Source organism: Ursus arctos, unplaced genomic scaffold (assembly GCF_023065955.2).
Source record: "Ursus arctos isolate Adak ecotype North America unplaced genomic scaffold, UrsArc2.0 scaffold_20, whole genome shotgun sequence".
In the NCBI taxonomy this organism is placed as follows: domain Eukaryota; kingdom Metazoa; phylum Chordata; class Mammalia; order Carnivora; family Ursidae; genus Ursus; species Ursus arctos.
The window spans coordinates 44,921,799-44,936,566 of NW_026622875.1; the positions used below are offsets into that span (position 1 = coordinate 44,921,799).

At 42.4% G+C, this 14,768-nt stretch overlaps 1 protein-coding gene across 3 annotated transcripts in view; it reads right to left on the reverse strand.

Moving 5' to 3' along the window:
- The window catches only part of GADL1 (glutamate decarboxylase like 1), a 160,175-nt gene that overhangs the window by 108,424 nt on the left and 36,983 nt on the right, over positions 1 to 14,768 (reverse strand). For all 3 annotated transcript variants that reach the window (XM_044383332.2, XM_026496854.4, XM_044383334.3), the window contains 5 exons: positions 14,380 to 14,470; positions 10,545 to 10,651; positions 9,724 to 9,839; positions 3,815 to 3,894; positions 3,639 to 3,693 (listed from right to left, as the gene is read on the reverse strand). In XM_044383332.2, coding sequence (XP_044239267.1) covers positions 3,639 to 3,693; positions 3,815 to 3,894; positions 9,724 to 9,839; positions 10,545 to 10,651; positions 14,380 to 14,470 — 449 coding nt within the window. The remainder of the gene's footprint in view (positions 1 to 3,638; positions 3,694 to 3,814; positions 3,895 to 9,723; positions 9,840 to 10,544; positions 10,652 to 14,379; positions 14,471 to 14,768) is intronic.

Below are 14,768 nucleotides of genomic sequence, written 5' to 3' on the forward strand. Positions count from 1 at the left end.
TTGGGAACACTTCCCTGTGCTCAACTATCCACAGATTCCGTCTTTATCATGTCAGTGACCGAAAAAAAATGAGACTGGATTTACAATAATCATTAAAAGTAAGAGAAAAAAGCAATTTCCGAAAAACACGGAAGGTGTCTTTAATGTTTGGACTGGTTCCTCGTAAACTATGTGACACCCTGGCAGTTGTGAGAAAATACTTTTGCAAGCTATGATAGCCTATTAATGAGTTCTCCTCACCTTTTTAACAATCTAGCCATAAATATCAGGCCCCAGAAATCAAACTTATGAAATCTGGATTTAACCTTCCAATTTTTTTCCTTTCTCGTATCTCCTGCTGTGAATGAGAAAATTCAGTGGAAACAGTATTGATTGTGTGCTGCTGATGAGCTGTATTCCCTAAGAAAGTTTGTCATTTGAAACACTCATACACCAAAAATACTTTCAAATGTTCCGTGGTTATACGCGTCTGATCGTGAGGACTTTAGAACCTCCGACGCTCCTGTGGTTTTCACCGTCTTTGGAGTGGCATCAAGTAAAGGTCACTGCTCAACAGATTTTTAAAGGATTGTGGTGGGCCACGGAACTGAATCCCAGCAGAAAAAAATATTAATGTACTCTCCCCACATCTGTAACAATACGAGTTCAAGGCGTGAAACAAAAGAGCTAGGTCTGAAGCTACTGCAAAAAATAATAATAAGTAAGCTAATCACCGGGTATTATCTCAAAATGGATACAAGGTTAGTCCTTGGTGAATCCGGGCTCGAGTTTTAACTAACTTGAAAGAAAACTGAGGAGACATACCAACTCTCACACCATGGCCCTACTTTTAAATGTGCCTAAAGCAATTTTCACTTTTTCAAAACTTCTCTTTTCAAGTTCTCAACTTCACGATATGTCAGTTTCATGTCCTTTCATTGTCGAAACTAACAAAAATTTGAACAATGAAAATAACAATGACTGCAGTGGAATGAAACCCATAAAATATGCTAGATGATCCCTAATGATTCTAAAAAAGAAAAATCATTTTGGCTATCTTTAGGAAATGCTAGGCAACTCACTCACTCTTCTGAAAACTGGTACACAAGGGGGAAGAATCAAACATTTATCCTACCTTGGTTGTGCAAATGGTTTCCTTAGGGAAACCAAATGAGAATGAGGGACGGTTTTCCTCTATGGTAGTAAGCCTACTAATAAATGAAGGGGGAACGAGGAGAACAAATTAGAACATCACTTAATGAAATAATGAGTCTAGACAATGATCATCAATGGCAGCAAAATTCAGGAGGTGAGAGGCTGATACTCAGCTCTGTAATACATGTGCCCACAATACCAGAAGCCACCGATCCAACATTAGCACAAAAAGAGACAGGAGATGTGTCCTGACCGAAGGACAAAACGCCACCTGTGAAGCCTTCCTGGTAAAAGTTCCAATCTGAATCCCACTGAGTCTCAAGACCCCACTGCCAAATTACAGGAACTATAGAGACCAGATGGGCTGTAGGTGGGGGGTGGAGCACTGAGATTCTCAAATTCTTGATGCAATCTACAAAATCCACAATATGGAAAACTCTACAGCATAAAGGACTTGGTTTTTTCAACAGATCAATTGCAGGGAGAGAAAAAAAGGAGGAGAGAAAAAAAGAAGCTGCAGATTAGAAAAGATTTGTGTGATGAATCAACCAAATGCAACATATGGACCTTGAGTCCTTATTCAAACAAGCCAACTACTTAAAAAATGCAATAGGAAAAATTTTAATATAGAATGAAAATTTGATGATACTAAGAATTTATTTCTTGTAATGGTGTGTGTGGGTTTTTTTTTTTTTAATAAAGAGAGAGTATGTACCTTTTTACAGATATACTGAACTATTTATAGATCAAATGGTATGATGTGTGAGATTTGCTTCGAACTAATCTAGTGGTGGTGGGAGGGGATGGGTAGAGACAGAACAGAGCAGAAGCTCACAGTTATTGAAATTGCACGATGGGTATATAAGCTCATTATATTAGTTTTCATATATTTGAAATTTTCCATAATGAAAAGTTTACAATTCAAGAAGGAAAGAAAGAGAGAAAAAGAGACGGGGGAGAGAGGAGGGGACGAATCGTATGAACCATACAGAAAGCACAGTCAATACTTCCCTCCCCCTCTCGCCCCGCCAACAAGCACTAATGACATAAGCAAAGTTCTCTTTGTTATCTGTAGAGGCTAAAACTAGAAAAAAAAAGATAAAATTAGAACACAATATCCGTGGCTCACAGCAGAACCAACAGATTGTAATATAGAATTTTACCCAAGAGTGAATGAAATCTGATAATCTGTCTCACCAGACAGCTTTCAAGTCCTCTTGTCATTGGAATGTTAAAAAAAGAGAGAGAGAGAGAGAGAGAGAGATAAATATAGATCTAAGGACACACAACTGAAGCCAGTACACCTGTAATAAAGGCAGAATTTTTAAGTACAGAGAATTTAATGGAAAATTTAAAAAATGTGAAGAGTAAAATAACAGAAATGTATTAAAACAAAAAATAAAAATAAAAGAGCTTATCTTTCTTACAGTGTGGAATCCTGTAAGGAGAGATATACTTCTGGGCACCTGGGTGGCTCAGTTGGTTAAGCATCTGCCTTCAGCTCAGATCATGATCCCAGGGCCCTGGGATCGACCCCAGCAACGGGTTGGTTTCCCTGCTCAGTGGGCAGCCTGCTTCTCCCTCTGTCCCTCTCCTTGCTCGTCCTCTCTCTCTCTCTCTCTCTCACTCACTCTCTCTTGAATAAATAAATAAAATCTTTAAAAACAAAAAAAAGAGAGCTATACTTCTATCCCATCTCAAAACTGGGCTTTTCAGTTTTCGGAAGTTTTAGCAGTTTCACACCCGACTCTGTTGCTACCTGCTTGTGGGGGAATAGTCGGAAGCTCCGAAAGCAGTGAGCACTGTGGTGGGATGGGAGGGAAGCAGAGAAGCAGGTGCACCTAATCCAGTGGGCTTTTGGTCCAAGAAGCAAGATGGCTGTCACCAAGGCCGCAGCACACCGCAAAGCAGGTGTCAGGGCACAGGCTTGGTTGGAGTACGCCAGGTGAGCAGGGCAAGGCCCTGCCTCCCCCACCAACGGACATGTCAGCTTTAATACACTGTGGCAGCTAAGGAAGAGCGGATGTGTTACCAGAGCTGACCCAAGAGAGGGTGATGGTTTCTGTGATGGGGCTTTGGGTGGAAGCAATCTGGAGCACAGATTGTTCGAGGAATCGAAATCATTCTGAATGCAATCCAGAGATGATTGGCCTGGCCTCCAGAACTCTCAGCCCGTAGTTAGGTAGGAGAGTGGCTGCAGGGACCCTGCTGGAGAGGCTGGGCTCATCACTTAAAGCTAATTCTAGGCAAGAATCGGGAATATGGTGATGTCAGTGTTTTAATAGGCTTCAGCCACCTGGGAATGAGAACATCTGAGAAACTGCACAGAACATAGAGAGCCAAGCACCTGGAAATAGAACATCTGTAAATGAGTTTCCTTATTTTAATTCTAACAAGCTCCCTTCTCTCTCCCACACAGAGAATCGGGTCTGGCTGCTTGCAAACCCTCCCTCATACCCAGACAAATGCCTCTGTTTTCTGCCCCTCTCTTTCTCCCCTCTCACCTCTTTGCTGGCTTGCCAAATTTGCTTCTCCAGTTCCGCAGGTATCATTTTACCTCTAGGAGACACAGATTTGAGGCACTCAGTTATGTTTAGTCGTGAACAGACCCTGGTACTGCTTTTTAAAAAGTATGAATTCCCCCTCCGCCCACCAGGCTTCCAGATCCTGTCCCCATTACCTTCCATCTGTTTCCACAAAGCAAACATTCTCTGTCCCAATCCCAAGAAAGGAGGCTGCTTTCTTCATAGAGTAATGACACTAAATTAAAAGGGACAAGGGGGAAAAGGAAAACATGAATACCTAGCATGAAAAAACGACTGCTTATTATCTAAAGTCGTATGGCTGAGCCCAATCTTTGGAACGTTATTGCATAAAAGAGAAAGAAAATAACTCAAACGAGCTCCTTAATATAGCAGTTGAAAACGTTGACTTTGGTTGGGATCAGAGAAACCAGGAGTTCATTTCAAGTTTTCTCAGTTACAGCTATGGAATCTTGAGAAAATAATGTACCCTCTCCAAGCCTCAATTTGATAATTTAAGGTGGATGCGTCAGTGCCTAATTCAACTGCTTTTCATAGAATTAAATGGGTGAGCCTGGCCTAGGGAACAAACTTGGTCACTAGAGGCTGTTGTTTTCCCCTAACATTGAGAGAAGCTTCTCTTGATGCTGCTAATAAGACTTAACATTAATGGAAACAGAATCTAGTCCATTGCTGACTCAAAACCCTCTGAGGAGGGAGCGAGACTCTGTCTCAAAAATTGCAGTCCCCAACCACAGAAGAATTTAATTATTTTCAAGAGTGAACAATGGGTTATAAATGCTGATCAGACACTTGACCAGTCTTATTTAATATTAAATGTAAGACTGAAATTAGACACAGAGGAATGTAGCTAAAAGCATAATAACAAAAGTAATAATAATTTATGGACACCTTACTTTATGCAGCCCTGGCATGAATAGGAGGCTAATAGGAGGCTGTGGAATTAGGCCTGGTCTAGTTCTTACTGGAAATGGTAGTATATGCCTTAGATTATTGGGCCTTTTCTTCCCTACTACATAAAGCCTATAAAATAATTAGCATTCAAACACTGGAGATGTCACTCTTTATACATTAGTGTGGACAGGTGGTCCATTAATTCTTTCTCGTGCCAGAAAAATGAAGGTGCTAAAGGACATTATTGTACCAAAAACCCTTAGTAATTTAATTTGTAGGTATGAATACATTAAAAGAGTAGTCATGCCTTCACACTTAACTTGATATATTCCCTCAAATGTGGTAATTTTTTTTCTTCTTTTGTCAAGAGAGTTTTATTGGAAGCTCTTTTTTTTTTTAACTCTGTAAAAATAAATGCAGAAGTAACACCATTAGGAAAAATGAAACCATCCTAAATAATTAATTTCCAAGTATCAAATAGGACATGGCCAAATGCCTGTAGGATGCATTCATTTCAAGTTGTTACAAGAACATATGCATATTGAAGAGTAATAATGTACATGAAAATGTAATTAATTCCCTTCTTGCTACATCAGCCCACCATTGCTAGGGTGACATAGCCAAGGTGAATTATTTCTCAGCAGAGACTTGGACTCTGGCAACCAACTATTGATCTTGTAATGATAAATCATAGCCTATCCCACTGGCATCTGCCAGTAAGGAAAATCACGTTGCTTTGCCCTGAGAAACAGCAAAGTGTCCCCAACCAATGGGTCTGCTGAATTAAAAAACTAGTAATCTGACGAAGAGTAGCTTCAGTCAAGCTATCTTTGGCTACCTCAGGGCAAAGGAGAGTCCAGTGTCAATCTCAAATGGATAGGGACAGATTAAAAAAAAAAATGTCTGCAAAACTGAAGTCTAGACACCTAAAGACATCAGAGGAAGAAAAGAGTCCTGGAAGCGGAAACAAAAAGAAGAAAAGAAAGAAAGAAGGCAATGCTTCAGACGTGCGGAGTAATTTCAAGGAAAGGAAAATCCTAGAAGGCCGGAGTTCAGAAGTAGCAGCTGCCTTTAGAAACAAATGGTGTTTGCTCCCATCTCTGGCAAAAGATAAGTCAGTCGTTCGTTCTAAGACCCAGTCTCCCCCCAGAAGACTCAAACATCTCTGTGGGCATTTATTCCTATAATGATAAAACAGCAATGGGCCTCTATGAAAGACAGAAGGGCACTGACATTTTCCTTTCTGGTTCCAGCAAGGAATTTTTCTGTGACCTTGGGTTTCCCAAGGTACCGTGGCTTTCCCCTCGCATAGATGGTGAGCTGGGCACTTGGACTCCTTCTAGTGCTGACTAGTCTGATGCTCAAATGAGCTCCAGGTGGTGCGAAAACCGGGATCTGTGAATGTCCTAGGTTGGGGAATAAAGAAAAGGAACGAAGAAATGTAGGATAGGGACCTCTCCAAGAGCACACTCGTTCAGTTCCTAAAGCAGAGTCAGAATTCAGACGGGCTACTCTGTGCTTGGCCTGACGTCCTAAGAAACACCTGCTCGCGGGTGGAGAATGCCAGCACTAGCATCCAAACTCCACTCAGACTGGCCTAGACAGAAGGGCCACGAATAGGGTGAGTGAATGAGGTATGTGAGGAGGCATGACCTTGAGAAGTGCACCCTGGTCTCTCTCGCCCCATCCCAGCCTCCGTCCCGCTAGAGAGGAACTAGGCCGTTTGCTGGCTGGCCTGGGAGGTAAGGGTTTCTCTTCTCCCCTTGATTTTTAGTAGCGGACAATGATCATTACTTATGCTGATTCCCAAAAGGACTTGAATTATAAACCTACAATTTCTTTAAATTCAAGGAATTCATATCTAACTGCTAATTGAGTCAGAGATTTATTCCTTTTATTATTTTTCTCCAAAAGTCTCTTCTCTTTGGTTCCTATTCAGCCTGGGGAGGCTACTGTGGATACATCGACAGTGCAGGGGGCTCTGCCATGATGTTCCAGGTCTTGGTCAACAGTGAAATTACAATGAAGACTTCAAGTAGGCAAATACACCTTCAGTGGTGAGTTCATATATTCTGCATTTGATGGTGCAAGACAGGGATGGAGTAGTTACCCCGGAGGCCACAGAAAAACAGGAAAAAGAAGGCAACCCAATAAACAGTACTGGAAAATAACCACAGGGCCATGGCCAACACCTAAAAGCAAACAAGGGAGGTATAGCATAAAACCTAACATAGGTTTTAAGACCATTGCGAAAACACAACCTTCTTTAATTCTTTTTTTTTTTTAAACGATGAATTGATTTGTTGTAATAAGTGATGAAGTTGATGGCCAATGTATGAATTAAAATCATGCAAATATTATGACCTCAGTCTCTTCGGCAGAGCAGGGAGGGGAATGAGCAACAAGGTAGGGTCTGGATGAATGGGGTAAAAATCTGTATTTGGAGCAATAGTGTGTTCGAAGCTATGGAGTTTTTCTGTGGAATTCTCATTGCTACGAGCTGAACGCTTGTGTCCCCTCAAAATTCATGCGTTTAATCCCTAACGCCCAATGTGGTGGGATTAGGTTGGGAAGAGGTTATGAGCGTGAGGCTCTCATAAGGGATAACTGCTATAGGGAGAGAAGACAGGGACCTCTCCCTCTGTGTCTTAGCACGAGCTGAGGAAAGGCCACGTGAGCACACGGTGGTCCCCAAACCAGGAAGCAGGCTCTCACCAGCTACCAACTCTACCACCACTTTGAACTTGGACTTCCCAGCCTCCAGAACGGTGAGAAATAAAGGTCAGTTGTTCAAGCCAGCTGCTCCATGATATTTTGTCATAGCAGCCCAGGTAAACTAAGATGTGCATGTAGTTCTTGGTTTTCTGGTTCCATCTTCTGCTGCCATGTTAGCCAGGGCAGATCGTTTCCCTCTTTTTGCATATCTATCTCCACTGGAGAGTAAAAAAATAATACTATTTCTGCTTTCCCAACTGCATGAGGTTTCTATTTCTTTGCACTCCCAATCTGCCAGCTACACCAGTGTCCCTGATCTCTTCCAGGCATAATCTTTATGCTAGGCTTCCATAGAATTCCTTCCCCTCTTCCAGAGCAATTATTCCAGAAAAGACCTTTAGTAAGTTTTAAACCAATGAACGAAAAAGGCAAGAGTAAAAGCACTGAGCTGATAGCAGGAGCCCTATTGAATCAGCTTTCACAGGCACGGGAGCAACGATACAAAAGAAGGGACTTTGCATTTCGGATATGCTGGCTTCCTCCAACTGAAAAGCCCAAGTTTGGAACCCAGAAGGGGAAACTCGACACCATAATAATCCCAAAGGACCAAGTGTTTTCCCCAGACGTCTGCATTCCCAAACAGTTCTTTGCTTGCTCCAGAAGCAGCTTTCACGAAAAAGGGCCTCGGGTGGCTGGCTGAGTTAAGAATCTCAGATTAGATGATTCCTTCCAGAAGCTTCCCCACACTCAGCGCCCACTTTGCACTTGGCACTGAACTAACCAGAGCAAAAGTCAACCAGAGCAGGTGGAAAACATGCGGCACGGCCAGGTTTCTTCCACTGCCCACCTCTCTTCACGCACAATTTACCCTTTGGCAATAATAAAAGAAATCGTGCTCTTAAAAGAAAATGACAGATAGAGGAAAGCCCAGCTGGAAATAACAGAGAACTTTTAGAATTTGCCCGCCTCGTGTGTTTCACGGGAGACCTTGGATTATCACGGAAGGTACAGAAGCTGTACTCTTCCTGCCAGGGACGGCGGGGAGGAAGCAGTAGTGGGATGCACAGAGGCACCCACTGGAATGGCACAGGAAGGGAAAAGGGAAAAAGAATCTCTTTCAGATCAGACTGCCCTTCAATGTGCTCTCCATTCTACCCACATTACGACAGCTAGGTAATTCTCCTCCTCCTCAGAAAACTAGCTCACATTTCTGTGTATCTATAATGTGCCAGATGCTCCTTGCCATGCATTAGCTCATTCAGTCTCTGCAACAACCCACTTAGCCGTGACTACTAAGCTTGTGTGGCTGGCTGCTGGCTGCTGGGATGGCCCCAAATGGTTCCCTTCTCCCTGTACCCATGCCCTTTGCCAGGGGCCTTTGCAGAAAGTCCACCAATGAGATAGAGTCTGTTTTCCCACCTCTTGGATCTGGGCTCGTCGACATCACCTGCTTCACCGAGAACATGAGGTAGAATGGGCTAGACTCAAGAGGCCTGGTGGGTGTCCATGCTGTTTTTCCCCCTGAACCGCCACCATGACTATACACCTAGACTAGCTTGCTGCAGGACGAGAGACGCATGGAACAGAGACAGCTCACTGGCGTCACCCCTGCAAGGCCCACTCCGAACTCAGCCATCGGGTAGCCAACCCCCAGATACGTAAGGGAGCCCCGCTAAAAGCTGCAGAACAGTCCTGGCTATCTCAAGACTCAGAAGCCATGATATCTTGCTCTAGTTCTACACAACTGGGCTTTGGGGTAATTTGTTAGAGACAACAGCTAACTGATACTTCTTTTAACAAATTAGGAAAGTGAGGCACAGAGGAGTTAACCAACTTACCCAAGGTCACCCAGATAGTTAATAGTGGACACAAGAATTGAATTCAGGCAGCCTAGCTCAAAGCCAATGTACTTACCCATAATCAGACCTCCTACTTCGGTGGGGAGTAAAAGGACATAGGGGATTGTGGCAACATGCAATGAGGGGGTGGGGGGTGGGTGTGTGACGTTCACTGTTTCGGAATATCTCTCTTTCCTCTTGAAAAGCCTTTGCGTTAGCCATTCAGAGCAATCCGTTTTTACAAGGAAATGTGAGTGTTCTGACAGTGCTGAGCGATCATCTAAGTTCTAATAAATAAGGCACTCAAAGAAGAGATTCACGGAAAGAGATAGCACTTTCAAATTGAATGTTCTCTTTTCTCAAAGAAAAATGTGATAGACTCTAAATTTTAAATAAAGGTGATGTACAAAATTGAGTGGCCAGGGGTTACAATATCAGTCCCATCAGAATTTCCTTTGGAATGAAATATGACGTTCTACTTACTCATATTAGTCACACACGGGTAGGAGAAAAGCGTATCAGAAGCCCCAAAGAAACAAACCCCCTTAAGTAATGCATTCTCAGAAAATCTGTATCTGATATCAAAAATAATTTTTTACCTCGGCAGATGTGAAAAGGATTAATCTTGGCAACCCAGACAGCCCCTTTTCCTTAATATCAGGACAATATTTGTATCTAGCTAAATTCATTGCATACATATTGGACACCGAACCACCTGCAAAAAACGACATTGAAATGGCATATTTATAGCATGAAATTATAGCTCCCTAAGAGCCGACCACAGGGGAAGACATGAATGGCTATGGCTGTTCTAGTCTAAGGACAGATCCCCGCAAGAGTCATCTGAGCACCATGCCCCGCCCCTGACTCTTACCCACTTCCTAACCCCCAATTACAGCAATTTCCAATCTCAGCAAAGACTGAACTTTTGGTCTCTTCTCTCATTCCAGAGTTTTTCCAAACTAAAAGTTTCAATCTGCGGACGAGGGCCAGTACCCAAGTCTTCATAGTTAACGATATTCTGTCTGTCACCTGGCCAATAAAATGATGATATGTGCTCCTCGTTGGTCCCAAGAAAGGACTGGAGGATGAACAACTTGCGATTCAGAAACCTTCTCAAGTAAAATTGATTGAAAAACTTATAGCCCTTCCAAATTCCCAGCAACAGATAATTTCATTTATAAGATCTAAATCCTAAATTGTGGACATCTCCTTGGTTTAACATTTATGCCAATTGTTTAGCATTTATGCAAAATGTTGCCACTCCGGAGAAAAGAACAAGCTAGACTCTCAGCAAGTAGCATCACTCCTACCCAAGGTTTTGGAATGTGTAAATCTTCAAGGAGCTGTTCCTCAGATAACACATGAATACATGTTTAGGTGTTTGCAGTGGGAGATGGCAGTAACTAGCTGTACTTACCTGGGTTAAATATTCCATCCCCTTCTTTCCAGCCAATAAATTCAATCATTTTCTTCAGAACCGCTTCTTCCACTAACAGAAACACTGGGGACACCTCATACGTATAACTAGATAGATATAAAAAACACTTCACTTCTATGACTAGAGTCAAACCATCCCTTCGGTGTCCCAAGAAAAATGCACATAGAGTTCTATTCAACCAAGTGGCTATGGAAGTGCAGGTAGAGTCTTTGGAAATTTATCCAATTGGAAGTAGAGAAATGTGCTGTCGGGGATAGTGCTAGTCATGGTGTGACAGATGCCAATAGCTGAGGGCCTTAGGGATACGCAAGCTACTTCAGTGTAATTTACAGGAACCCTTCAGGTCCACTGGGAGCGATAAAGGCAGTGCATCTAGAATTTTTGCATTAGCCATGAGCTGTGGCCATTTCACTCTTTGGATGCTGCTTTGGATGCTGATTAGAGAAAAACCATTGTCAGGTGCCTGGGTGGCTCAGCTGGTTAAGAGTCTGCCTTCCGCTTGGGTCAGGACCTCGGAGTCATGGGATCGAGCCCCCCACCGGGCTCCCTGCTCAGCAGGAGATCTGCTGCTCCCTCTCCCTCTTCCCCTCCCCCCAGCTTGTACTTGCTCTTTCTCTCTCTCAAATAAATAAATACATTCTTAAAAAGAAAAAAAAAAAGAAAAGAAAAGAAAAACTATTATCATGGTAACCAGGTTTTATTAGGTTCCTATCATGAGTACCCCTAACAGTCAGCTTTAGCGATTCTACGGGGAAACTGCTCATCCTGAACTAGGGTTTTCTCCACTACATTCCTGTGCTGGCACAAATGGGAAGTGCTCTGTGGGGCCTCTCTTATTATGTGATGATTTTATTGCAAAGCACTGCCCACATCCCCTGTCATGGAAGGTTTTGTTTCTCCAGTCTGGACCGCTGCTGTGGGAGAACACTAATTTAGTCCCTTGGGGAATTGCCTTGGTGGCAGGGAGCTACCTTTCTCAAGGCCACAACCAGGTATAAAGGCCTGGCCATAAGGGCCCAACTCTAGACCACTCTGAAGGGCCGCGATAGCTCCAGAGAGCTCCATGGAGTCAGCCGAGATTGCCATTGAGCCCGCGTGACCCCGTGACTTCTGGCTCTGCACACTCCTGCTGCCTTCCCCTCCCATCACCCATGTGGATCCCAAGGGCGTTCCTTAATAAACACCCTGCTCACTAAACTCCATCTAGAGCAGCTTCCCAGGGAACCCCACCTGGGAGGGTTACCATGCCTTGTTTCATAATATTTGAGTCACGTCTTTCTCAAGATAACTTAGGGAGGGTGACTAAATTATCTATAATCTCCTTCTCTAACAATGAGGCCATTACATTAAAGTGTATCTGAATTAATGGGTACTCCAAATATGTAAGCCCGGCAGACACACTTAGCTTTGCAGTCACAGAATTGAATGTGAATATTTTAACACCCAGAAGGGAAAAGTTTGGAAAGGAGGCAAAACAAGAACAAAAACACAAAATGAAACAACAACAACAAAAATACCAGAACACCTACTATGTGTCACCTCCCTACCTCCCTACATGCCAAGTGCTCTATAGACATCATGTCATTTTGCAAACAATCGAGGTTCTACTTTCAACCATGCTAGAAAACCAGAGTACACTTATCAAAAGTGTGGGGAAAAGGTCTATGTGTTTATGTGCACCTGCAAATATAAGTGAAATTATTGTTCACTTTAAAAAAATTAATATCAAGCCTGCCTTCGAAAGCTGGCTCAACTGTAAACCTGGGGACAGGCATGGAGGTGAAGGAGAGGACGGTATAGAATGCTCTCGTGGCTTGCTCACATTTTGAGTGGATTGTTGGGCTTGGCAACAATTTAATACTTTGCCAACCACTCCATGTTTTGGCTAAAAGAACCAGGACAAGAAATCAGAAAACCCAGGACATAGGAGAAAAAGGTCAGAGAGTTGGGTAATTTTACTGTCTCTTCTGGCCCACCTACCACTTCACTCTTCTACTCACTGTAAACTGGTATCGCCTCGCATCACCCCACCAAGACTTCTCTAACTGAAGTCACCAATGACATCCTTGTTGCCAATTCAAGGGACAATTTTTAGTCTCTGTCTTAGTTAAATACTCAACAGCGTACGATTCTAGACACACCCTCCTCCATGGTTTCCATGCTTTCCTGCTTGATTTTCTCCTTCTCCTCTGTCTCTCCATTGTAGGCTGGTCTTCCTCCTCCTAACCATGAGATATTACTAGAAATCCTCAAGGCCCAGTCCTATGCTTCTGTCCTCACTCTGTACTATATTCTGTCTTGTAGACACTGCTTTTCCATCTCCTGGTTTGTTTTTGTTCAAAGTGTCTTCATCCTGCTCATCAAAATCATTTGTCTGGCTTTGAAAATATATCAGTGCTTGGGACATAGCCACAGAAATTCATATTTAATTGGTCTGGGTTAGAACCTAGGCCTCAATATATTTTTTGGAAATGTCCCAGGTTGATTCTGATGAAGAGGAAGAGTTGAGCTTCACTGACTTAAGGAATCTCCTCTATGCCCACCTTTTTAATTACCATCATTCCCCAGTAACTCCTAAATTGATATCTTTCATAGAGATATTGGATTCCAGGCCCTTATATCTCTTGGCTTGGCTGATATGTACTCTTGAATAGCTCAGAGTCACTGCAAACTCAAATACTCGCAATTGATAATTAAATTCTTGCTCTTGCCTTTTTCATCATATCCCTGAAAACTGGTCCCCTCTTCTGATGCTTCTTGTATCAGTGAATGACATGACCATCAACCCAGCTACAAAAACCAGAAACCCAAGCATCGTTGTATAAATTTCCTTCTTGTCCTCGTTCCCAAGGTCCAATATATTATCCACACCTTTCTGTTTTAGCCTCTAAACACATGTTTTCTCTCTCTCTTCCTACCATTTCTGTCTAAGTTCAAGCTACTGCCATCTCTCACCTAAGATAATGCCCTCCTGATCAGTCCCCTCCAATCCACTCTCCATATTTCCAGTGATGTTTTTAATAACCAAATGACATCTAATGATTTAGAAACCTATGAAAGTTTCCTTTGTACTTAGAATAAGTCATAAACATGGCCCGCTGAGTCTTGCATATCTGGTTCCTATCCATTTCTCCAGTCATATCCTCCATTATACTCCCCATAGCTTTCTGAGCTATACCCTCACTGACCTTTCAGTTCACAAGGTACACCATTCTGCCTCCTGCCACAGGGCCTTTGTGCATGCTGTTCTCTCAGTTTGAAACTCATCTCTCCTCTTTTCACCTAGTTAACTCTTACTCATCCTTCAGCTCTTAGTTGTCACTTCCTCAGAGAAGACTTTCCTGAGCTCCCAACTAGGAAAAATTGTCCCATTTATATTTATATTATCATGTACTTCTTCATATGCAAATTAAAATTTTACATTAATATGTTTGGATAATTTTGATGAATTTTCATGGAGCATCTCTATCTCTCTAGACTTTTTGTTTCATGAAGGCCATATTAAGGTTTGCTTCTATTCAAAGTATCTCTCTGGCACTTAGCAGAGACATGACTTTTCATGCAGAAATGAATGACAAGTTGTTTAATCAATTTTCTCATCTGTTAAGTGGAGATAACCATGCCTGCATTAACCATCTCACAGTACCACTATCAAATCAAATAACTCTTTAAAATACTAAGTGTCATTCCACTATTTATGATGACACTGTACAAATGAAACCATGAAATAGAAATTCATGAAATAAAACTTTGTCTACTTAAAAAACATCTCTAATGCATGCTCCATGTAAGAGTCCAGTAAAATGGTACTTACACACTTGGGTTTAATGCTTCTGTCATAAATCGGGCCACCAAGGAGTAATAATCAAGTCCAGCATACAACTGGTTGAAAAATCGTGGATGGTCTGTAAATTTAAGCAGAGCATTCATCTACACGGCAATAAAAACAAAAAAGACTCTCCATAAAGCAGTAACATAAATCAATCTTTCAGACAGTGAATGCAGCCAGATACAAAAGAGTATATATTGAATGAATCCACTTATATGGCATTCAATATGAGGCAAAGCTGATCAATGGAGACCAAGGTTAGAATTCTGGGTACCTTTGGGAGGGCGATATTGACTAGGAAGGGGCTCAAGGAAGGCTCTGGTGTGGTGGGAAAGGTCAACATCTTGATCTGGGTGATGGTTACTCACGCACAG